Consider the following 26,991-nt stretch of genomic DNA (forward strand, 5'->3'; position numbering starts at 1 on the left):
CACCCAGAAAATGTTCTGATATATTCTTCTTCAGCAATTTTGCAGCTTAATCACAAAAAAACGAGTTTTGTAGCTGAATCTTGAAGACTGATGAAAGCTTTTGATAAAAGTTAATCTGGTGAAGCCATTTTGTTGCCAAATAATCCACGATGTTACGGACTTAATCTTTTACAAACTCAGCAGGACAACTCTATACACAAATTTATAAAAACATGGCCATTAATGTAATCTCTGAAGTTCCACTGTATTTTATTCAATTTCCCCAATCTCAAGTTTCTTCGTGATTCGCTTAAACGATAGTCTAACAGCAAAGTATTTTACACATCATCAGCTCCAACCCTTGTCATTTCATATCTTTCTTGCATTTTGGTGTTTAGTCAACTGGCACTTGTTCTACCACCATGGTCCATTCGAGAATTCTCCAGCTCCGTTACAATCGTTGTTCTACGTAGCACATCATTTCTTCTAGCCAAACGTAGCATAACAGCGACGAATGCCGAACGGAACTGCCTGTTAAACACGTTGTAAATAAGTGGATTGATTGCTGTCGACAAGGTTGGCAAAATCTCAAAAAACATGTAGAAGATGAATAGGAAAAGGTGCTCATTGTTTTGCTTGAGACGGGCAAAAGCAGTGCGGTCTCCAAAGGCAATGTATATGTTGATGATAGAGAGCGGCATCCAGCATACGAAAAAAGCTCCATAGACAATGGCCAATGTAGCCGTGGCTTTCAATTCCCGGTTGGTGCGACGGGAACTTTTTGAGATTTTTGCATATTTCCTATCTTTCTTTTCGCTCTCTGGATTCGAAAAATGCACTTCTGTTGCCCTAATTGCACGAATTTGAACGATAGCGACCCTTAGTATGATAACGTACAGAATCCCCATGATAACAAGAGGGATCAACGTTATCAGGAAGTATGAAGTGAAGTAGAAGTATTTGTTCTCTATAAAGCATCTCGGGACACCAACTTTCTTCAGATGAATAGATAACTTTGTTGGCTCGTTCCACTGAAAGGTCGACATGGCACTCCAAATGACGGCATAAGCCCAGACGCAACAGACGATAACTTTGGCTTTGGTTTTTGTCATCGTTTCTTGATAGATGAAAGGTTTCGTGATGCAGAAAAATCTGTCAATGGCAATCACAAACAAAGTCGTGATTGTGGCAGGCGTTAGTATTAGATCAGTCAATACATACATATAGCAAACGCTCGCTGGGTGGCAAAAAGCGTTTGTATGTAGTATTGTAGAGATCCGGATGGGCGTTTGAAATATTGCGTAGCACATGTCACTCAATGATAAAGAAAATATGAAGTGGTTTGTTGGTGTTTCACGAAGGCGAGGAGACAAAAATATAGCTATACATATCAACGTGTTGCCAAGAATTGATAATACCATGACAACCGCAAGGAAAACGGCATAAGCAATTTTACCAGTGTCGTTAGTGTAGCTTCCACAGAAATCTGGTACAAATTGTGGTCCTCTGGTGAAGTTTGGTGTGCTGTTTGTTGATAAATTCATGGCTGCCGTTATTCCATTCATTAATTGAACCATTGCCAGCTAGAATATCTAGCGTCTGACAAGTTTTTAACAACAAGCAACGTTACTTAACTTTGCCAACTGCCGTCTTTTTCAAAATTTTCCGATTCCAGGGTTCCTTACCACGTTGATTTGACAAATGGTCGACAAAGTGCACATCTAATAGTCTTTATAGCAAGTCCTAAAAAGAGAATTTGAAAAATGCTCTACTTTCAACTGTCTGATGGGGTCATGGTAAACCACTATTTTAATGCAAGATAATCTATCAACGTAGAGTGAAATGAATACAAGATAGGAAGCTATCTCAGCCTATTCTTGAAACGTTTGCTATCGTTTATTCAACAAAATTTTCAAAAAATTCAAGAAAAAAGGGTTGTTTTGTAATGCTACTGGTAAAGAAATCCGCATTAGGTATCAAAAACTTTGTTTTTATCTCTATATGGGGTAAAAGCTACAGATAACTACATAGATATTTGTGGAAGGATCATTTTATGTGAAGACACGGGGATCAAAGCATAGCGATCAACAAGGCACTGCTAAAAAAAACGCAGATCAAACGCAGATCAAACGCAGATCAAACGCAGAAAAACGCAGAAAAACGCAGAAAAACGCAGAAAAACGCAGAAAAACGCAGAAAAACGCAGAAAAACGCAGAAAAACGCAGAAAAACGCAAAAAAAACGCAGAAAAACGCAGAGACAATAATTTACCAAAAAAAGTCACAGGATGGCTAAAAGAGAGCTTCTAGTCCTTTACAGAAAGACTATTTTTTGTGTTCATTCAAATGCACGAGAACCCTACTTTTATTACTTGTTGTTCGTCCAATTAAAACAAGACTTTTGCTCAATTGGCCTTTAAATACTTTTGAAACTGCGGTTAAAAGAACTGTATTCTTTTGTGCAAATTCAGTTCCACTTCTACTGATCAGATAGTAAGTCTGTTTTCAAAAAGCAGCACACCTTTCAGAATAGATTGCAACTTTGAAGGTCAAATCCTAATACTTGTCGAACATTCGCAATTATCAAAGAAGTGCAAAATCTAATTCGCCATCTTTGCAATTTTTCTACGCAACGTTTCTTATTTTATATGATTTCATTTGAATTAACATCGAATATACTCTACTTCCTTTTCGCTCACTGTAGAATATCTAATTCTTTTCTAAAATATGAATTTTTTCCGAATCTTTTGAAACTCTCATGTTAAATTTATGTAGAAAATTGCGAAATATCTTTGCCCTTCGGCAACCTGCAAATCTTAAAAGACATGAATTAAATACATAACTTGAACTCGACGTTGTCTTTAATGCAATAATGCATACAAACAGAGTGAAACGGGTAGACAGAGTTACGCAGAGCTTTGTATGCCAAAACATGTGTCTTTCTATTGGCTACAGAATAGTTTGCCCAAATATTAGGAAATCCCATAATGCTATTCCTATAAGCAAACATGATGGTTGAAAGTTGTTTACTTGACAATTTTGCACTCCTTCCGGGCATTTAATGACTATTTGCGACCTTTGGAAAAAACATCGATAGTTACAATGATTTTTCGCAAAATAAAAGATTTAGGAAGCATTTGACCGCTGGTTAGGAAGCAACTTGCCGCAACTCATTCACAATCCAAAACGCCATACATGATTAATATCGGATTTGCTGTATTGCAAACGCTTTCTTTATGTTATGTTTCAAAAGTGTGTACATCTGTTTTCAAATAAGACAATCTAAATGCACTCTCGATTGCTCCAAAATTTGAATCAAGTATCACTGAATTACACAAAGGTTTTCAAGCCTTTGCGATACAAATAATGAAATTTTGATTATAGAATCTCTAGGTAATAAGGCGCTTCTGATCTTACTTTGTTCCACTGTGATGGTTCCGAACGGTACGAGTTCAATCAACCATGACGGCTTTTATTGAAATAAACTTTTTGAATAAATCACTATTTTCGTTGACGTAAAAACCGATAAACTATTCAGCATTTTTATTGCTAGGACTTAAAACCTGAGACGAAAAAAAGGGAGATCGATAGCATTATGTTTTCATGAACAAGGTTTGGATGTATTTACATTTGGCAGGTGGTAAAGCCATAAAAGTGATCGGCGCCTAGAAGTTTACGAATGACAGGAGACATTTACGTTTGGTAAGAAATTTAGACAACGGCTAAGAACTGACCTTTGCTATCAAAATGTTTAAAATTTGAAATAAATCTTTGATGGGCATAACTTCATTCAGCAAAGTTTTCATTCAGAGGTTTTTTAACGAGTTTGGATCATCGAAGGATTTGGCGCACTGGTTAGCTGAACGCAGAGTTACTGGAGACCGCAACGAAATGATATAAGCTTTGGCTTCTTATATTAAAAAGAATAGTTCTTATGTGCATCTAGAATGCTCTCTGGCTAAAAGGCGTGTGCGGGATCTAGCACCTGCCCAACATGTGCATTCCCATAATGCAACGATTGTGAAAAGTAATCTGGTCGCCAAATGGTTCAAAATGTTATGTTGAACAAATTGATGCTCGAAAAGGTTACTTTGTAATTTGTCCTTTTAAGCCGTAAAGCATTAAAACTGTGTGCATTGATAACGATTTGGAAGGAAATCATTTAGACTTGCAATCAGGTAGTACAGGAAAGATATTCGCAAGAAAAGATGACAACTACATATGCTTCAGAAAAGGTACTATTATGAAATAAGCTCAAGATGTGCTGTTTAAGGCAACAGTCATTTGCATGTACAAAAGGACGGACCTGACGGATCTGTTCGGACGGACCCGAACGACCTTATTCTCCTTTGAATATCATTTGCAAATGAGTATTATATATTGTATTTACAAAAATTAAAGTCTGAAGCATAGGGCTAATGTACTTGCAAATTGTGAACAAGTTTTATTGATAAACAATATTTGAAACAATATGAGAAAATGGGTAATATTTGGCTAATTATTCTTTGTTACGTGGCTATATAGTTTTGAAACTTACAAAAGTCGTGAACATTTTTCAGTTGTAGAGTCAGTGTTCCCTGTTGGTAAAAGAAAGCTTTCTGACAGTCAAAAATCAAGGCTGGGCCTAGATTTATCAATTTTGTACCCCACTAAAGCCTAGTGAATGGCGCCTATATTTAAGGTCTCCACTCAACTTTCATAAAAGATGAAGAACAACCTAGCAAAAGACCAATTTCGTAAAGGGTTGAGTTGTCCCAATGTCATTCGATTTTAGCAACCCTTGACTATTATACTGCAGTGTTACAGTTAAAGCGATGTAAATCAAGTACAAAGTGCAAGCCAAATTTGTTCTTGTTCACTTGATTTAAAAGTAATTAGCGCATAAGATCTACTTAGCTTTGTTCAATGCATGATTTTCCATTTTTACTTTTCCGTTAAGTTTCGGCGAAAGGTTTCCAAAGCTGTCAGTGATTTTAACTATAAAGATGATATTGTTATGCATATGAAAACAAAATAAAACTCTAATTCGGCGTGAGAAAATTACATTTGCAAATCTTTTGCGGACTTCTGCATCCATAAATCTTAGTTTCCATAAGTATTCGGTACAATTATTGAGAAAATTTCGTTTGCATACGCAAATGAGAAATCAACAGAGAAATTACCGAAAAAAATCGGAATTCTGTTAGATGTCTTTGAACAGGCTCTTTAGACGATTAATTTGTAAGAGGATACATTGTCATCTGTACAACATCACTTCTTTAACGAGAACGTCTAGCTCTACTCTTCTCAAGCAACGCACGTTTCTCTAACTAAGTAGGTTTTATGACCCATTTTTACTTTAAAACTCTTTGGTTAACAGCTTTATGTACTTTTTGTTTTCCTAGACTTCTAAAAAGCTTAGGTTGAATTTGTCGGCGATTAAATTTTATGCCTTCTTAGGAAGATAATAGCAAGAAATTCGACAATTTGCTTCAATCTTTTCTATCCGTTCGTTGAAAATACAAACATTTGAAAAAAGTGGATCCTTATTGTCTGTGTTGATAGTTGAAGTTCTCAACCATCCCCTCCCTCCCCCATAAAAAACTTGGTTCCAAAAACAACCCGTAATATGTTGCGTGGTCCCCGAGTTGAGGCACTTCTGAAACTACAGGCGGGGAGTTAGAAGAGAATATCAAAATAAATGAAAAGCAAATCAAAATTAATGAAATTTTGCTTATCTTTTTAGTTACATAAATACACGTTCACCATAATTATTCAACCATAAAAGGAAACGAGAAAAAGTTGGTCGAGTTTGTAAACAAGATAGCCAGTTTCCTTGACTATTAAAACCAGTTTCCTAGTCTTATATTATAAGTTTTATTTTTTACTACATGTCTTTCATCATAAAACTTTGCTAATAGGTTTTTTGAAAAGTAGATTTGTGTATGTGAAATGTTTCTCGACGGTTCTATGGTTTTTAACTCCCTGTAGAAACTTTGATGCAATGCAGTTATGCGCGGTTTATTCAGCCTCTGGTGATACTTCATTAAATAGAGGTTTTAATTCTCTAGCTTTAAAGCTTTCGATTTGTGTTCTGAGGTTTTATACTGTTGAGAGTGTCAAAAAATATTTCGGATCGTTTCTAGAGACAGAACTTATCTCTATTAGACAGAAAATTGCTATCACAGATTGAAGGACTTTTTCTGAGTTGATAGTAATCGTGGCAGCAGCATTCATTGTTTCAATTTAATCTAATCAGAACACGCTCTGTGATAAAGTAATGGTTGAAATGCAGAAAAATGTAACAAAAAAAATGTAACAAAATATCTGGCAAGATAACGCAAAGGTGATCAAGTTGCTCCATTCATTAGAATCTCTATGTTAATTTTTTAACAAGCCAGTCAGGTTTAAAAAAACAAAAAAATAACTAGTAGATAGGAGTGAAGCAAATCCGAAGACGCATTACCTTTTCATTGAATCTACAAATACGTCTAGCGTTTGAATACGAATCACGATTAAAAGTACTCTAAGGCAGAACCACTACTTTTAGATTTCACTTTTTAGCCGGGTGGCCGGTTTTGTAAGGGTAAATCTTTCTCTTCACTCAGATTGCTCAATCACTCCTTATTTCAGGTAAAGAAATCTAAAATAATCATTTCTACCTATTTGTAAGATAAAACTGTTCTACCTATTTGTAAGATAAAAACATGACTATTTTGAGAAATATAACATCGTATGACTTTGATATAGCAAAAGCAGAAGAATATCGAAAGTTTAACAAAAAAATACAAGTGTGATATAAAGATAAAAATATTATCAAACTCAAATATATATAAACCTTTAAAATGCTGATTGGTGATAAAGAATTTTGTCGACTTGGTATCTCTCTAGATCTTCTGCTTGACTAAAGGTTTCTCAGTGAATTGTGTCGATTAAATTTCTTTCAGCAGGCTTCTGTCCAATGCATTCTGGTGGGCTAATGAACATTGAAATGAACCTTGTTGCTCTTATGGCCAGAATTCATTGAAAACATTGCTTATTCATAATTAATGAAAAATATGAGATTTCTTCTAGCACTTTTTATTGGCCAATCAATTCACCGGCGTTTTGATAACAACAATTAGCCATTTATAATAAATGAGCTTCGATAGCACAATAAGCCTGCATGAATTTTAACTGCGATAAACCTTGGACGTCCAAAGCTTTCAAAAACAGGGTAGTGTTTGATATGCAGTGGCATCTTTGGTCAAAGTCTGTTGATATCAGAAAAAGTAAATACCGTATTCGCTTGAATAAAAGCCGCAGCTACTATTGATTTTAGGTCAGAAAGATGCGGATTTTATTCAAACGTGGCTATTCTTTTTTAAAAAGAACTTCTCATGATAAAAATCTTAATAGTTTAAAACTGCCCACATTTGTTGGAGGATGTAAAGGAAGAAATTGCTATGAAATATCAATTTAGAAAATTTGTTTGCATATCATATATGCAAGGAAAATTTTATAAAAATGAATGAATTCTCGCAATCCACTAAAATTGCCCAAATGAATAAAAATTTGAAAGGCGAAACCCCTGTTGCATTTATTCGTAGGCAGCTTCTAATGAAAGGCGTTTTGTACACAAGAAATACATGCTTGATTAAAACTTCATATTGGTCATCTATTGTTTTATGGCGATAGTTGCTGTAATTTTCATTAGCAATAGAACGCAATAAAATATGAGCGTTAACACCACAGTATCAACATGCCCAAATATTAGCGTTATATTTAACACCACAGTATCAACATGCCGAAAGTGAGACATGTTGCATGTTATCTTCCCTTTCCTTAAAAATCATCCCAAAACAATAAAACTCCTATTTGAATCAATGACTGGGATATTAAGACAAACACTTTCTACTTCATTCTAGATATCGAGAGTAAGAGAAAGTATGACGTCACTTAATGTGTTGTTTATCCTTTTCTTTCGAAAGTTTTTCATCCCAGCAAAAAACTGTGGCCAATCTGTTTAAGAATAAGCAGAGGCTCGTAAATGCAAAAGTGCTTTGAGATTCTTCGTTATTTTTGAAAATTTATGAAAGAATAAAACAGAACTACTCTATACTATCACGATTTAAATCCATTGCATATAATGCAAATGAAATTTGAAAGAAAAGTTGCTACTTATATGGATATACAATTTCTGATAGCTTGCTTTGAAAAAAGGCTTTATTTAAATCTAACACATAAATTTAGCACAGAAATAAAATACTTCTATATTCATTTGTAGCGTGGAAAACATAAATCAAAATATTGAAAATAGTTTCCTCTGATGTACCACAAATTTAATCATAACGAGATGGATCTAAAGAAAATATCCTTTCATTCGTATAAACAGAACCAATGAACTTCAAAGTAAAGAAAATAAAGTGTTCTCTTAAAAAAGAATCTGATTTTTTCAGCTTTTTATAAACTGAAAATTATTTGAAAGAAATTGTTTTTTCTGATACAGCCAGCGAATTTCGGGCCCTGCTGTCCCTAGTACAGTAGCTAGAGCGCTTTTCTCAGACGACATTTACCTTCCAAAGTAAAATCACTATATACTACCAGCAAGCTGCAATTACTTCATATTTCAAATCCATCCTCGTCTAAGGCAACACGGTCAACAGTAAACACCGAAGAGCCACAGCGATCTGCGACAGCTGCGAATCTTAATGGCACATTTTCAATATTTTTCTTTAACGCAATGATTATTGAAAGATATGAAATGACATTGGAGAGCTTAGAATGAATATGACCCAGTTGGAAGTAAATTTCTACTAATGCTTTAGCGGTTTGTCACCTGTCGTCTCCAGCAAGGATGTAGCGTACGGGGGGGGGGGGGGGGTTGGGAGGCGTACACCCCCAACTTTTAGAGAACTCGTCTCCCGGGCGAAAAAAAAGCTAAATTCTAAGGCGAAACAAAAATTAAAAGGAAACCTTCCTTCATAAAATGCAACAGCATTGCTACTCAGATATGGCCGTTCACATTATGATAAAAAAGAATCTTATCGCACTGTGCTCTTAATGCGCCGCAGCAAACCAAAATTAAAGTTGCGTCGCAGTTGAAAAGCCCATTCAAAAGGCTCCCATAGTTCCCTGCGTCGTGAACAGAAACAATAATCATAATATAAACGCATAACTGATGCATAAATTGCTTCAGTGCAATAGGGGATCAATGAATAAAAAGTTATTCATAGGTTTATGACTTTTTTACATTACAACGTAAAAAGAGATGTTGAAAATTTGTTATAAGTTTGCCAAATAAAACTATTCTCTAAAAACAGAATAATGCAGCACTACTTGTTTTTTTATTGTTGGGTGAGAACGGAAACTTGGTGATGAACAAACAAAAAATGCTGAATGATGGATTTCTGGTATTGATTTTTACTCAAAACGTGAATGCTTAACACCAAAAAACATTCAGCCATTCAATTTGAACCCGATGGTCATGCCCAGCAAACTGCACAGTGAATCGTGGGATATTTTTCTGCTTGCTCATAGTTTTAGGCTTTAACCTTCCTTAACCGACAATTATAGAGCCGAGGAACGTAAATAATTCATGTCCACATGGCCTTTTCAAGTTGAGAAATAACAAACAACATTGAAAGCATCTACCTAGCAAATCTGCATGAGAAATTTCTTCTCTTTTGCTTGTCGAAAAGAAGGATTTACCACTACTAACAATGATAAAATATTAATAAATTTGTGTCCCAGTCACACAAGTGTCTTTCAAAATTCAAAATGTTTACTCGTGCAAAAAAACATCAAGATATTTTTACAATTCTAAGTGATCAACATTACTTGGATATCGTTCAGAAACCTTACCACGTGGGCCTGTCTCAAATGGCCAGATGCATGGCACAATTCAACTAGCTGATGTTGCTGAATTCGACTCAGCAAAGGTGTTTCTCCGCTTCTTTGGCGATATTAAAAAACTTATAGTTGTATTTTCTCCTGTCTATGACTTTGCATTCATAGTAGAGGTGCCGTCCTAAATCATGACAGGGGATTCTGCTGTAACGAACTTCTAGAAGCCAGACTTAAGATCACACCTATGGTCTCACCCTACATACTTGCATTTGTGTTAAAGGCTCTCTGTTGTGTATCTGAAATCATTGAAGCCATTTACAGACTCATAAAAATTACTAGGAAATTGTTCATTGACGGATAGTCAATAGCATAGCAAGGCGTCAATTGACATTTCTAAGTATGAGGTCCCCCTCCACGGCAACTGATCATCGATTTCGTTATTTTTGAGAAAGTATTCTTTTTTGGTAAGTATGCTCTCAACTACATTTTTATTCCATTTCAAATTTCATCGTTCCATTTCAAAAAATACTACCGAATTTGCAGACGTGTCTCACTAAATTGGTAATGTGAGCATAGTAGGTTTCTTCTCTAAAATTGATATAACATCATATTTTCTTAATGCACGGCAGATGCTGTCTATGAAGAAAAGCATGGAGAGCTTGCCTAAGAAAATGAATGCCAAATGAATCAAAAGGAATTAAATGAATTAAAACTGCAACAAAATTACTGTACAAAAATAGGCCATACACTCTTTGATAAAAGAAGCATGAAGAGAGAACTGCACTGAGATCACATTGCATTATGGCACAGCCGACGAACTGCTCAAAACTACAGTATATTTAAAAGATCCTATTATAAACTGCAGAGGCGTCGAATTAGGCTGCACTGACATCAGATCAGGTACCCACGGGTGTGGTAGCAGATCACGTTAATTTGATTACTAACAAGCTCGTAACTCAAATTGAAAGAAAGTGAACGATAGGCTTGGCATTATTGCATGATTTCGAGTTAGGCTAAATTGCAAGACTGTGTCCCAAAATTAATTCACAATTATTTACCTGCGGGTGGTAACAATATCTTTTTTTTAATCAAAACAAATCCCAAATCAAGAAAGCACATTGAAAAAGTTCAACAAAAAGTGAAGCCTGTTTTAATATGCAGCGAATATAGCGCAGTAGGGACCCAGCTGTGCCTAGTGATTACTCTATTCTCTAAGTACTATCGATACCCTCAGACAAGACGAGTGAAACGGCATCGCAGTCAGTCTCAGAGCAGGTGTTTTTTAAAAATCAATTGGTCTCCCTATCGGCTTTTCTTCTTAGCAAATTGATCTTGTTTACAAATCATATCTTAGATTCAGGTTACGTGATTGATAAACACTTATCAGATGATACAAATTTTCACTCGAAATGCACTTCGTTCAAGTGTAAAGATACACATAACAGTACGCAAAGCCTTTTACTAATGCCTTAACTTGTAACGAAGAAAGTCAACTGACCATTTCTATTATTGACTGACTCAAATACACCGGATTCTACCCCAATATTCCATGACACACTTGTACTTTAGAAAATGTTGCTGATTCCTAGCAGCAACTAAATTGCTGTTATAAATTTTAACGCGTGTTAAGTTGTATAAGTTCTCATGTGAAATTCTAAATTCTCATAAGGGATGCAACCAGGTTTTTTCTGAAGATAAGCGCAAACTGAGACACTATATGGAATTAAGCTAGGACATTATAACAGATAATAGTGTCAAGCAAGAAGGCAAGCTCAGTACCATTATTTAAATATTCTTACAGTCGCCTTATCCTTGGAAAAACTTGGCAATAAATCTCTAAGGAAAGATTTTATGCATTTCAATTTAAAACAGCAAAGGACTTTGCTTTTTATAAGAAATTACAGAATGAAGGCTGGCTTAGTTTTAGCAAATTTACTGACAGAGTAGAAAACCATGGAGAAGAAAAATGCTTTGCAAAAAACTTGTAAATATCTAGCTTGCATCATGATAAGATATCTAGATGACATTATATGTCTTAAAATGCTTGTATTGAGTTGATTAAATCTATGAAAAATCGCCTCTTTTCAATCACGTACACTCAATCACGTATCTTAACTCAAGATTTTTAACATGTGGTATTGGGGGCAAACATGATTAATAATCTCTCTCTCAATTGCTCTTACAATGAATCATTTTATGTATCCAAATAACTTTAATTTGGAATAATCTGATTTTAATTAAGTGACCTAGATGTATGAAGAACTGAACTAACCATTGAAAGGTGATGCAACCAAGATTATAGCTCTTTCTTTATAGACATAACCTGCGAATAAAATGAAATTTCCTTATTCACCAGAGAAATTTCCTCATTCAAATTCCAAACGATTGCAATAATGAGGCACCAGTTAGAATATCTGGTGACCTTGATAAAATCTTCTTATCATTCTTTTTATCTAATGGAGAAGTTAGACAGCTTTTTAAAACTATAAGAAAGATTCTATAAACACTTGCACCTTTCAATGCCACGAAACAAATCGATATTTTTTAATGTCGTCAAAGTACGCTGGATATGCTTCACGAGCTTTGAATACCGTGATATTACATACTGTGATAAACATGCATACTGTCTGTTTATTTAACATAGATTGCTTGTTGCTCTGTTTATTCCACGATATACAGCTTTGAAGCTCGAGTTCTATCACTTCTTTAAAGCTAAGCTTGTCTGTCTATCTTCAGACATTATAATTCCACATTTTGAGACATTTTTCGCAAAAACATTTTGAATGTGGTTTTGTCAAATGCATATTTTTATCAGGCCAGGTGATCCAGAATTCTTGAATACAGACAATTTATGTATTGCTAACTATCGCTGTTCTTTGAATTTCAATTGCAAACTGCAATAAAGACATTTCAGAGTAAAGCACAAGTTCCTCTAAACAACGAATTCCATGTTTGAGAATTGGACAGCTGTAGACTTGTGCTCAGTGCCAAACATGATGAGTCTCAATTGCATACAAGATGCAGCAAACACGTGGTTCCGGTAGAATTGATAGGTCGAAGGTGCCTTCATTTCTCTGTATCTAGAATCAGTTAAACCTTCCTTAGCAGTCCTATAAGCTACCTCTGATTCCGTTTTTGGATAAAGATAAGTTCCTTTTTTTGCTTGCGTCATCATCAAAGAAGGATACAAAAATTTACATTGGTTTTTCAATGACTGTTTTGTGACAAAAACATTCTTTAAACTTCCCTTCAATTAAAAACCATCTAGGTTATACCAAAATGCTTGAAACAGCCGCTCAATAATTTGCAGTTATCTGACAATGCCAAACAAGAAAACACCTTTCTTATTGAGTGGAATTGAAAGCAAGAAATTTTCTGTAAAATTCTTGCTATCAAATTTTTGATTTAACGATTTATTTCTTTGCAAAGCACTTTTCAGATTGTTTGCATCATGCTTGTCCTCAACCTAAATCCTCGATCGTTGGAACATCCACTTATGCCAGCTACTGTTGGGAAAAAAGCTCCAATAGAACCACAGAGAAAAAAAGCCTCTCTCTGTTAAACGCCCAACTCATGGAACCTCAAAGCGTTGTAGAAAATTATAACTCCAAGTCATCTAATGGTGAAAAAGCAGATAAGAACTAATCGAAAACAACAGTGAAGCTAGATATCAAGAATAGAACGGCAGAAAAGGGCCCAAAAAATGTGGAACATGAACGAGCTTCGTTGAGCATGCTTCTCTCCGCGCTTTCTTAGAATTTCCGAACTGTGCTTGCGGAACGATTCCTTGCATTTATGCATGTTGTTTTGCTTTTGAAAAACTCTTCTTCCTCATTCATTATACAAGCAAAAGTCTTGCAAAAAGAACCTACGTTACAGGGTTCCTGCTGACAGGAGACCGCCCTTTGAATACGTCTTTAACAAAAATTAGAGATTTGCTAAGCCGGAAATTTCGGCCAAAATATAATAAAAAGGCCTCTCAGTAAAAAAATTAATCCTTGTATGCCAAGCCCAACTTTGCTTCAGTTGAATTGAAATGCAAGCTTTCTAAGCTTGACCTTATTCAAGGAACCATCATGTGATGTGAGCATAGCAACGTTTCGCCTAAGAAACAATCAGAACGAGCCATTCTAACAGCTCAAACAGGTTCGTATAGTTAAGAAGTCATTTATCGGCAACACCTTGAAGGTAAAGATGAAAAGTACAATCTTCGGCTATATCATTAGTCTATAGTATGATGGAATAGTTCAAACAGAACCTGTGAACTACAAACGTAAGGACTAAATAATTAAGATTTACTTGAAGCCGTAATTCCTAATTCGGAAGGCCTTCAATGGCAAATACATTCAATTTTTTGTCTTTTCTTAGAATTAAGACTATTTCATTGGCATAGTTCTGCTCTGCCCTAAATTCTCAGTTTGGAAATAGCAAATTCTCTTGTCAGATTTGTTCAGTATAACCTTGTTTCGATAAAAATTAGCTATTTTGCTATATAAAAAACAGGTAAAGAGAATGCTTATATCATTACTAAACCTTTGTGTTCATTCTTATGTTCAGATTTTTAGTCATTAACTTTGTTTTTCACAATCAAATCAATTTACATTGTAAATGCTTCTTCCATCAGCCTTGCTGCTACTTGAATTTAATGCAATGGTACAAAATCGGATTTTCAAACATACAGCGAAGCCTACTCGTCTTAAATTCATGGGATATTACATGTTTAAATATTTCAACAACTGTTCAAACAACAAATATATCATAAATGTTTAATTAACCTTATCAAAACAACTATTTGCAAAAAACTAAGTTCACAAATGAAGAGTTCAAACAAAATACAAACGTATCTGTACCACAAAAGAAATGGAGAATATGCTCAATCGAACAAAGCAATTACATATACAGTTTTTTCTTGCTTCAGCTGCAATTTACAAAATTCATATACTCTTAGCCAGATCAGTTTTTACATTTTCTATAAAACTGATCGATGTCAAATAATACAAAAGAGACAGCTAGATTAATTCTTCACTATTTAGAAGTCTGAATTTTTGCCAACGCCTCACAAAATTTCGCATATATTTGACAAAACACAAAAAGAAATCATATAAAACATAATTTGTGAGACATCTGGAAGATTACAATCAAAATTCGTTTCGTTGTTTTGCCTTCCGTTAGAAAGAACTCACATTTCCTTCATGGAACTTTTATCATTCAGCTTTTTTTCAGTAACAGGCTATTGCGATATTCCAAGATCGGAGATATTTCATTTTAATGCCAAATTTTCTTTATTCAATATTCTTTATTCAAGCGCCAAAAAGCGAAAGAGACATTTGCAAACTTACTGTTTCGTTCTAAAGATTGAATTCTATATTACTGTGAAAGACTGATATCATCGCAAACAAAAACTTTTCATCGTTGAAAATGTGCTTTGAATATTGTTATTTCTCTTCCTTTAAAATGTTTTGTATAACAGTAACGAGAACTGCATGAATCTGCATGAATCAACTTTTTTGTTAATTTTTTGATGATGGCACCCACTTGAAGATTTTATTCCTGGCTGACTTCATGTACTAACCAAATATAAACTGTTTTCCTTCTCAAAGGTCGAAATATATGTGCGAGTGATGAAGAATTGTGGCTATTAAGTAGGCAGATGCTCAATTCAGAAAGTCTCTGTTTTTCAACAGAACTCATCCTTAAATCTATGGGAAGATTTCAAGCAACGCTGGATGTTGTCGTGATAAGAATCTTTAATCATGAGTTGAAGGAGGAAATAAGCCTTACGATCGATTAAATTAAGATGTGCTGCAATATCTACTGTAAATGACCTAAATTGCTGCTTCGCATTTATCGATTGTAAAAAAATATATGACATCGTTGCTCTCTGGCAGCGAGAAACTAGACGATGACCTACCAGAAATGAATAGGAGAATCCGCTAATTTTAATTTTCACATAAAAACTAGTTGATTGGCTAAAAAGGGTGAATTGCCATCAAAAAGGGTGAATTGTTGAAATGATTTTTTTGCTGTAGATATTATTTTAGATGGTTTACCTTAATTTTAATCAAGTATGGATGATGGTATGCTATAGTATATCATCGGATTTTAGAGAAAATACTTGAGAGCGCGAGTTACAAACTTAATTACAAACTTAATAATTTACAAACTTAGGAAAGGTTTTGCTGTTTATTGACACCAAAATATGCATTTCTGATTTTGGGAATGTATAGCTACAAATCTCCTTTTTGCAAATCGTTACTTGTCTTGTTTGTTTACGTTCCAAATTATCTTCTCTGTCAGCAACTTCTTTATTAATTGAAAAAATAATGGGTTGCTCTTGAAAGTCCAGTATAGATAATCAATGCTCGTTTTGGCATGGATCCGCTTCTACTGGAAAAAGATCTAAATATTGTCACAACGAAATTTGCAGGTTTTCCGACTCCTGCGCAATGGCACCAAAGAAAGATTAGCATCTTCTATCCAATAGCACTATTTCTCTACAATATTGCTTTCCTTGCATTATCAACTGATTCTAACCAATTTTCTCCTCATCGGGAGCAACAAAATCCCTGGAACGTTCTTGTTTGTGAAGAAATGTTTACAGAATGCTCCCCCTCTCGGGAATCAGCCAAAATAGTTAAAAACTCTGGTTTTTTCTATTGCCTGTCATTAAAATTTAAAAATTTTCAGGAGTGAATGCCAGTATGGTGTAAAACGCTCACAAATTAAAAAATTGTGGAGGGAAGTGATGTAAGATGGAATAGCTTGTCCTTTTCTGTAGACGCTCTCATTTGGAAGGAAAAATTGTGAGCTGAGGATTCAGCTTTGTATGCTGACCAAAACAGTTTGATCTTTATCAAAGCAGTCTATTATAGTGAGTTATAGCAAACAGCAAAAGACAATGAGAATATTTACAGAGCAACCGAAAAAGTGATGGGCAATTATTGAGGAATTGCTAGAGATGTATTATTAAAATGAGACATCGAAATTTCACCAGCAAATGGCAGTAGTTAAAATAATATCAAAGCAATGGACTTCTTAAAGAGCCTTGAAGAGATCAACATAAATATGCTGCCAAGGATACATTCAAGATTACTGGTTTATGAAATCTCATAAAAAAGCTGACTGATACACTTAAGTATACACTTGCTTGATCACTTAAGTACATTACAGATTGACAGGCTGTTGGATCACCTGGCCTAAATGCGGATTATAATTTTCAAGTAAGACTTATTTGTTGTTTTTGGTCACCTGGCCTAAATCTTGATGTTGAGATTTTCAAACAAGATTTTGTTGCTGTTAAATTGGCTCTCTGCAGTGTGTATACAAATGATATATGTTATTTAAAGAAAAAATAACTACAGTATAAATTAAGTTACAAAACTGAATTTACGAATTTTCTTTGAAGTTTAACTTTTGTTATCAGATAAAAGATAAGGAAGCATTATCATAAATGGTACATGACATAAATGTTAAGATAAAACAAATTTCCTCTTTGCAACAATAATTTTATACTTTTGTAAAGAAACCCCTGATGTAAAATATTGAACGATTAGATTTTAATAAACCAGCACCTCATCTCTTTTATTAAATCATACTTCTTTTCTTATGCCTTAGATTTTTCATTTCAATCGTGATCTTTCTCTTTTGCTTGGAATTGAACCCAATGGAGCTTGCAACTTTATTGCCTTCTGTGTTATTTTACAGAAAATTTATAAGTTTAATTAACTTGTGAACATTTTTCATATAAGAAATTATAAACAAAACATTTCCTTGATAAAAATGAACATAGTATTGCATGTTTAACAACAAGAAAGTTGAAACATGTTGCCATGGCAAATTTATAATCAACTGAACTGCCTTGCAGCTCTTGCATAAAAATGGTGGCGTAAAAAGAACATTATTAAGGATTTGAATAACAAATCTCAATTTTCATTGTGTATGTTCGATAAGCTAATCTAAAAGCTGGAGCATTCTTCTTTACCTATAGCGACAGCTTGCTGGAAGTGTCAGGGAACATAAAAAAGGTTGAAATAAAAACCTACTCACTTCAGCTGCAAATTGATAAATGAATTCATCTTATTTTGCATGTCTACTTGATAAAAGCGACGAAGTTTACAAGCACCTTGTCTAAATAAGGCCCCTTCAAAGGTCTGATACGGGCCGCTTTTCGTTTAGTGCCTTTATGATACTGCAGGCATCAGTTTAACAGATCCGCGTTTTAGTTACAGATCCGTCTAAGATTGGCGGTGGTAACGCCTTTTGCCATATGATATTACAAATGATATGGATGTACAGATATGTGATTGGTAGTTGTTGTTTTTCTCTTGAATTAGAACCTTTGTTTGATGGGAGCAGAAAAGACGCTAGCATGTTGAAGACCTGCTCAAACAACTTTCAAAATCTGTAAGAGATACTCAAACATGGTTGCTTTCTTATTTATATAGATCCAAAGAGCACGGTTCAGTTAATTGTTCTAACCATAGAAGTAAAAAAATCACAGTACAGCTTATTAAATAATTTGAAGTCCAAATTGTTCCTGCTGGAATATTTGCCAATAATGTTTACTCTTTTATCGAGAAAGTCGCGATAAGTTCAGGCGGTACAACACGAGGATTTGTTGAGTCGTGGGCATTTGCTTTGTCATTTGAGCGCCTCTTATGTTTATTACCAGAGCTATACTGAATGAAACTTTCAGCAGACTGTTTTTCTTGCTACAGTGAAGAAAACAAGCAAGTTTCAAAAACCCTGATGAAAAGGGTCAAGAAGGTTGTCGTTGACAAAGGTTGTCAGAAGTAAAAGAATTTAAGTTTATCAAATGTTTTCTTTGAAATCTGCTTATGCTGCTTGCATGTTGAAGGTTTGACAGTTATCGAAAAACTATCGAAGTTTCCTTAGAAGAAACTTTTGCTTAAACCACGATATGAACGCCGTCAAGTTATACTGGAGCCCCCCGATAGATTTTCTTCCTTACGTCGTTGCATTCCAGAAATCTTAGAACTTCGATGATATATTTACTTATTTTGGTAGGTCTTCTCTGCTTATTTTGCAATGTTTATTTTTACTGAAAAGAAAGGCAAATGGCCAATAGAATTCCAACATCGTATGCTCCTGTGAAGCGCCATTCGGCAGTGTAGTGCCTGAAATTCCTTATCAAGGTGTGAATCATGACGCAATTATTATCCGTGCACACAACGCTTTAAGTGTATGCTTGCTTACAGGCAACAGATTGCATGGTATGAAAAAAGATGAATGGCATTGAAGAAGCGAAGTAACTGGATTATTTGCACATGGAACACAGGACTTTTTCGTTCAACAGTTCTGCTCCTTTACCGGTCAAATGTATATCAAATGCAGAAAAAAAGCACAAAGGGTATCAACAAATAAATATAATGAATAAAAATACATTTCTTTATGGATTATATGTTAAAAACGAGCCGAAATGCTCACGAAATAAAATTATCTCTTATTGTGCGGTAAACTGTCACAGAAGATGCCTTTAGGGCAAAAAAAGTATAAAATACTATATGTTGATGTGGAAATACTATTCAAATGAAATCGGAGGCAAATTTTCGTGGTTTTAGAGAGAAAAGGCAGTTCATTTTTCCTATTGTGTCTATTTTTTAACTATTCTTGATTTGGCCATATTTGTTTACGGAAATATCCATTCTTGTTTTTAAGACTTTATCAATTAGTCTTTACATTCAAGGTGTTATATCTATTTTTCATACTTCATACTAAATATAAACAAACAGTGTTTTTTTGCTTCTGTTTCCTTGATTCATGGATTACTGATTCCTGGATATCCAAAAAACTAGACAAAATGTTTTCGGATAGAAAATCGTAGTAACATTGCCCTATTTTACCGAAATGGAAGACATTCCGTAACCACTTTAAACATGTAAAAATGTTTACTTACAGTTTTAACATCAACCTCTGAGAAAAAGAGAAAAGACCCTAAAGATTTTCGTCTGTATTTCTAGCAACACTGCTATGGCACTACAAAGAATACCATTAAGATGTAACAAATTTTGGTGTCAATAGGTTTTTTTTAAACTTTGAGAATCATGTAAACTGCTTGAAACTTTTAAAGAATTTGCTAGGGATATGATCCTACAAATGAAGTACACTTGAAAAACAATAAGTCCAGAGAGGAGTACACCTGACCTTATTATTCAAATTTGGAGCTTTCATCGCTACAATGTTTTGAGAGAATATTGTGAAAGAATTCCTACTATTATTGCGAAATCATAGATATGACAGGGGCTGTTAGCCATGCTTTGCACTCCTCCAGCAAACGTCATAACGGAGAAATCATCATCAAAGTCCCTTTCAACATCTGATTTAGAGGATATTTGCACTTTAACGCAGTTATTTGAAACAATCTTTCCTTTCAAGATGTAAGGTCACACGATAACATGGTGTGAAAAGTAAATGTACTTGAGGAGTTCTATGTCAGAGGGTCGATGGAGCAGATATATTCGATTTCATTTCAGTGGTTCTGTGCAGTTTTAATTTTTACGAACAAATGATAGTAAATTCCCATTTTCATTAGAAAACAGCAGTAAATGACCTTGGACGTTATGTTTTCTTCTAGCAAATACTCGATGTTTAAAATGCTCTTGTGCAGCATTTTGATAAAGTTAATACAGAGAATGCTAAGAAAATTGGTCTACAAATTACAGATTTTCCAGAATCCAGTCGAAACCATTAGATGTTTCTTTCTTATTCAAAGAACAAGATTGAGATAGATTCAAAGATAAGAAAGAAACAAATATTTTTGTATGACTAGCTTAAAGAGTTTACTTTACTTTGGACTTTGCTGGCCACAATGACTTTTCTTAATTTAATCGAATCGCTAATTGGCACAGTCACTTGCCTATATCCTCCACTTCCCTCTAACCTCAATTTTCTTGGTCATAATTTTCTGTCACCGAGATGGCCCCCGTTTCTTAATTTTCTCTCGTCATCTTCCCTTCCATTTGCACTAGGTTATCATCTGCGTAAGACCTCAATCAGGGGTGGTCTGGCCCGGGTGGCAAAGTGGCGATCGCGAGTCGGGCCCTCGGGTATTCAAAGTAAAAAATTGATAAAGGGCCCTTTCTAAAAACGTTGAAGAGGACAATTTTCATTAACTGAGATATTAAAGTTACAGCCAAGGCCCCTAAAGAGCGTGCTGGCTTCACAACAATGCAGGAAAATGAAGACTGTGCTTAGGCCGCATGGCCCCACTACGACCAACATCCACTATACAGACAATCTATTTCAAATTTCGCTCTAATACAAGAAGCCTATAGCTGTCTAGGAAATACCTAGGAAACAATTTGAAACTGTACGTAGAGATCAAGAAGTTGTTGTCTTTTGGTAGTTGTCTGGAGTCGTCATTGTTACATTTCTAGCTAATCATGACATTTCTACCATACATGATCAGTCGTCCCCAGGAACAAAATTTCGAGTGAAGAAAGTTTCTCCAATCAAGAAAAACGCCAAATTTTTGGAATCAACTTTCCAAAAGAAGCGAAATAGGATCCTTCGCAAAAACAAACTTTCGCATTTTAAGGCAATCTCCACCGAAGCTTTTTTGCAGTGCTCGTCTGAAAAATACGTGAAGACGACCAAGAGGTTTACAGCATAGGATAATACAATTGCATGATTTTCATAATGGGCCTTTGCGATATGGCATTCTCACAGTCACAGCAACCGGAATGTAGTGGCAGTGAAACTAACTTGCAGGTACATACATTACTGGTAAGCTAAAATAACGAGTAAGCTATAATTCTATTCCAGAACCAAATTCAATTTACCAAATGTTGATTTTATTGGTAATCACATTTCTGATCTCTGTCTTTATGTAATTTGCGCATCCAATCGATACGTGCTTTTTTTAAAGCTTGATTACCCCTGGCTCCAATGTAAACATAACTGAATTTATTTTTTTATCATTTACAAAGATCTTCAAAGACAGCTCTAAAGCAACATCCTAGTTCTAAGAATCATGAAATTGGTCGAAATCAGTGGAGATTGGAATAAGCACAACTTGGTACGCGTTCGTACTGCAATTTCTTCCCTTAAAGTAACAAAAAAACCTTTCCCGGCCTCCCTTCAAGTTCCTCTTTTTCTGAAACCCCCTGATGGTGCATTTTTAGCCAAGACACTAACTAGACAAATAAAAAGGTGATACGTACAAGAACAGAACTGGCAGGTTGAAGTTTTTAGCTCAATTTCAGAATATTGCATTAGGTTCACTTGACAATTTTGCTTGAAGTGTTAGACTAGGGTCATTTTTTTATACTGCTATAAGAGTTTCTTGGAGTTACAAATAGAAAAGAACTACCGATTTGCTGTTATTGTGCAAAGTTTAACTGAATAGAATCCTTGATTTAAAGTATAGCACCCATCCATAATTCATTTGGGCTGATCGTATTTTACGATATGCTTTCATTAGTGGGTGTGGTTCAAAAAAGTCTACCACACCCTGAACCGGACCCTTTTGGTTTGCTAGCCGACCTGCAATTTTGATGCCAGACAACCTCTGCCCCAATTAATGCAGTTAATAAATAAAAAAACGATTCAAATCCATTAGATGTGCAGTTTTTCTGGTAAAATTGCTGAGGGGTAAAAGGAAATGTATCGTAAAGAAATGTTCGACGGCAGATCGATTGCAAATATTGTTACGAGATTGTTAGAAACATAGGATCTTAGTTTTAAAAGAAGTTTGTATTGAAAACTTGTACAGGTAACGATTGAGATTAGGGAGCCTATACAATGAATCAATAATTTATCATTCGATTTTCGTCAGTTACCATTAAAAAGTTGCAATTCCTTTTTCAAAATGGGAAATATTAGTTGTCCTTGAATCAAGAAACCGAAAGTTCTGTATAAAGAAATAACGCATTTCTACTTTCGAACTTGCAGCAGCTGATGTTGAGAAAAAGAACATTGCTAGGGGTGCCACACTCTGAAATCTTAATGATTCAACCTGCGAATGAAAATCGTGTTTGACTAAATTGTCTTTGCTCTGAAAACAGTTATCGTAAGAGAGAGACCGGTATCGAATGTCAAATTTACATTTCGTCAGCAGAATGGAAGGTGAAGCTATTCTAATCAGAATAAATATTGAATTAAGGATTAGTTGGACTTGACAAATCCAGATACCTATCCAAAGTTATTTCTTGCTTTGTTGACAATCGTACGACAAAAAAGGAAGGTCCTACAAAATACATTAGACAAGCTTCAATTCTATGTTATCTTGAACACCAAAAATTTGTAGTAACACCAAAGACTTCTATGTTGCTAAATTGCTTAGACTTTTGTTGCTAAAGTCTTGTATGCTCTGGTTCCTGAGAAATTTCTTAATAACTGGAGAACTATCATAACCCTGCCGGCCATTATTAATATGACCATGTGTGTAGGAAGTACGGCTTCAAAATCCAAGCTGGATTAATATAGATCCCTGAGTAACTAGTAATATCTGCATTGGCTTTCTACAGTTACTGACATCGGTCAGGTCTCATTTTAATCAAATACAGTAGGTTCCTGCAGTTGTGATGTTGTTTGTGACGTTTATAATTTCCCAGACAACAAGATTATCCAGAAACATAATATGGGTATCAGTAAGGTTTCTCTGAAATCGATCGAGATTTATTACGCTAATCTATTCCCCTCCTACATGTATCATCGTCCATGGCATTGTGGGTTTGAGGAACGAAAAGCCGCAACGTTTATGTTTCTTGTTGCTATAGGGATCACTGCATAACCGCATTTGTGCCACTGCTACGTATTAGACCCTAATAGCTACTGTGCTCGTACAATATATAGGCCATTTCTACGAGAAACAGGGATGATTTCGAATGACCAGATCCCTTCGTATTTCAGACTAAATGATTTAACTTACAAGTGAAAAACGCAGATATAAATCGCAAGGCACTAGCATAGGATAAGCTTTCTTGCCATGTCGGAAACTAATTTCAGCCTTTTTAAAACAAAGACCAAGCTTTTTCGCCTTAACCAAATTTCAAAGAACCGATTGAAAATCTGTCCTATTTCGAAGGCAAGAAATCAAATGTTGTAAACTTTCATCTCCCGTAATAAAATTGTGACAATAACGAATGAGAATCAAGTTACACGTCACATTTAAATGGAACCAGCAGCCTTCCTGACGATCAGTCTGATTTTATTAATGATTGACTCAATTATGAAGACAATAAGATTCATGATTCTGGTGCTTTGAACGGCAAAAGAGTTTCTATGTACTAATCAAGTATAACAAACTATAGAATACCATGTTGTTGAAATAAAAGAAAAAGACTAAGGAATTCATTAGAATATTTTATGAAAAATCATATTTTGTATGACAAACCAAAAGGGTGACAAAATATGATTTGTGCATCTAATTTGCTCTTTCCAATGTCACCTTGTAAGTTTTGGCATTTTTTAGCAGTTACGAAGAAAACTCAAGTAAAAAGGGCATTTAGAGGGCTTCACACTCAACGATCCCCTACCCTAGTTGGTCTCTTGAAATGACAATGCTTTCCTCGTGCATTGCAATTTCCATGAGCTTTCGAATTGTAACTAGAAAAGGCCTTGCATGAAGAATTTAAAATTCCGACTCCCTGGCAGCAATGGATGAAATGATACACCATGGGCTTTCTTCCTTTTTTCAATATGCTTGGGTTTCAACCAAATTTCTGTTCCAAATCTTTACAAGTAACAAATAACAGGGCATAGCTAGGTGGCTCTGGGGCCAACTTTACATTAAGATTTGAGTTAGAAAGCTTAAAAATCCAACAGCTTGAACAAAGTAGCAAATGATATGCATACAAAGCTAGCAACCAAAGTTTTCTAAAGAACTTTTTAGGGTCAGAAGTGTACCTTACATGAGTATCATATTGCCCTTTCTATCGAAAAGTTTGAAGCATTCCCATAATTAGTTCGAACTTTTACGTTGAAAGCTATGGATGGAATGCTATGTATGAAAATTCGTTTTAACTGCATTTTTGTTTGCCTGTTGACTGAATATTTAAGAAAGGGGCATGTTTCTGCTTTTTGGAATTTGTTTTCTTCCGTAGGTCGTCTTGGGCATGAGCTCTTGGTGCTTTGCGAATGTAATTCAGATTTGCGAAACATTATCACCATTCAAGCCCTAGAAGGTCATTGTGATGTCATGTCCTACAGTTCTCCATTTCCTTCAAATTTATCCCAATCGTTGACATAACACAAATTGATAATGATAACGTTCTTCTAGCGAATATCTAAGCAATTGTAAAACCAGAGGATTACTAACAACAAAGGCACATGAGAAGTTTTTAATGTGAAACAGTCAATTTTTGAACAAATGTATATTATTCTGATCCACATAGAGAATTTGCTTCGAACGATGCAAAAAAGTGATGTGATTTTCTCTGTTGATAACTAGTAAACGATAATGGAGATTTTTGGGAAAGTTCAACATCGAAAATGACGGCACAAGAACGAATTGAGCCTATCTGCGAATCGATTTTAGCTGTTCAATATTGGATCCAGCCCGCCCACTTTCTACGCATTCGTGCAATCCTCCATGGCTCTTAATTTAATTCTACCCATCTATCCAGATATGGGCCGCACTATGTATCAATTGGGTCTCATTTTCCTTGACAAGGATTTGGAGACAGGTAGGGTGACTGATTTTCTAAACTTTCTAAATAATAGAGAGCGCTATTTTTAAAGTAATTCGCCTCAAAAAATTGAATGAAGTTAATCGTAGCAGGAAGAGAAAGCTTTTGTAAATACTCGTGGAGTACTGTTAGGTATAACAACGAAGCATTTTGTCGGTTGTTTATTCGGGTAATACTTGAAGATGCTTTATGCATATGAGATTGGAGAAGAGATTTCAATTCTTTGTCGTTTAACAACATTTATATAGCTTCCAAGGCCTGTCTTCTCTACAAATCTAAAGCCATGACACCCCTGAATGAGAAACAGCAAACTGCAATTGTATTTTAATCTGAGATCTGCTTTTTCCGTGAATACATCAATATTTGTTCACTCCTGTCCGGCTCAGGAGTTGAAACAATCCAAAATCTAGAAACAGTCTGATCTCCTTCTAAGTTGCTGAAAGATACTTAGTAACCAGCAGATTAAGATACGGACCAATTTGTTGTATCAAAATCTTTTAAAATGTCAAATAATCTTGGTCAATTTCTCCGTATAAAAGTGTTAAAAATGATAGGGTGACGTGATATACCTTAAATATAATTCCAATAGCGACTTGAAATGAAGAATGCGAAATTTTGCACCAGCAAAAAAGATGGTAATTTATTGTTACGGAGAGATCAAGCGAAATCCACACAAAAAGATGAAAAGAAAAAAGCAAAAGTTTAAAAAACTGCCAATTTTTGGCATCAACAAGGGAAGTTTGAGCCCTTCAAGCACTCACTTGAATTATCGAACAAAGAGGCATACTTTTGAGTAAGAAGCTAGCATCGCATGGCATCAAACCACCAGAGTGCAGGACTTTAAAACTTGTATAACACAAGCAACTAGACAAAAAACACAGTAAGACAAAAAACAAGATAAATCAACAACTAAGAGATGTCACTGAAAGTGACCGCCGTTGACGGAAAAACCCTGTGACGTTTTCAATAAAGAAGTCGAGGTATGACTAAAAACGACTTCCGTGAACATTTCCAGACCAGACTTCAAGAAATGCAATTAAAGACTTGGGAAAATGTGAAAACAGTTATCACCAGAGTTAATACGAGCAATATGTTATAGGAATATAACTTAATCACATATCGAATGACCTTTTTCTAGCAAGGATGGTCTGCAGTGTTTGCAAAAATTTTGGGATCACAACATAGCAACTATGGCAGATTTAAAAACAACTTAAACAAGCACTCACCAATTAAACGAAAGGATCCGGTACTCCAATGAACACGATTGAAGGAAGATGCGATGAGATCTGAAATAAGAGGAACCAAATACTTGCGAACGGCTTTTGTGTCTTTCTGCCCAACTAGTGCATGTAAACACTATAGGAATGAAACCAACCCTCGGTGCTGTGCTGCTGTCAACTCCAGGGGGTAAATGCCTCCAAGATGCGAAACGTGACGCAACACTGATGCCATAGCTCTGGGTGATATTTTATTGAAGTTACTTACATTCGATAACGGAAAAAAGATTGAAAATAATTTCTAATATAGACCGTTTTCAGGAGAAGCATTTTTATTTC

General features: G+C 35.1%; 1 protein-coding gene across 4 annotated transcripts; it reads right to left on the reverse strand.

Moving 5' to 3' along the window:
- Positions 1 to 26,991, reverse strand: LOC148958004 (adenosine receptor A2b-like). Of its 4 annotated transcripts, none has more exons than XM_089113877.1 (3): positions 26,662 to 26,991; positions 12,058 to 12,108; positions 1 to 1,722 (listed from the first exon to the last, which is right to left on the reverse strand). In XM_089113877.1, exon 3 carries the CDS (start codon positions 1,554 to 1,556, stop codon positions 378 to 380), a length of 1,179 nt encoding a protein of 392 aa, XP_088970003.1. In that variant the 5' UTR covers positions 1,557 to 1,722; positions 12,058 to 12,108; positions 26,662 to 26,991; the 3' UTR covers positions 1 to 377. The 4 variants fall into 4 exon arrangements, with proteins under 4 accessions (XP_088970003.1, XP_088970004.1, XP_088970005.1 ...); XM_089113878.1 differs by lacking the exon at positions 26,662 to 26,991 and adding an exon at positions 17,832 to 21,874; XM_089113879.1 differs by lacking the exon at positions 12,058 to 12,108.

This window comes from Rhopilema esculentum, chromosome 19, assembly GCF_057945365.1.
Source record: "Rhopilema esculentum isolate cy_ngs chromosome 19, ASM5794536v1, whole genome shotgun sequence".
NCBI classification, from domain to species: Eukaryota; Metazoa; Cnidaria; class Scyphozoa; order Rhizostomeae; family Rhizostomatidae; genus Rhopilema; species Rhopilema esculentum.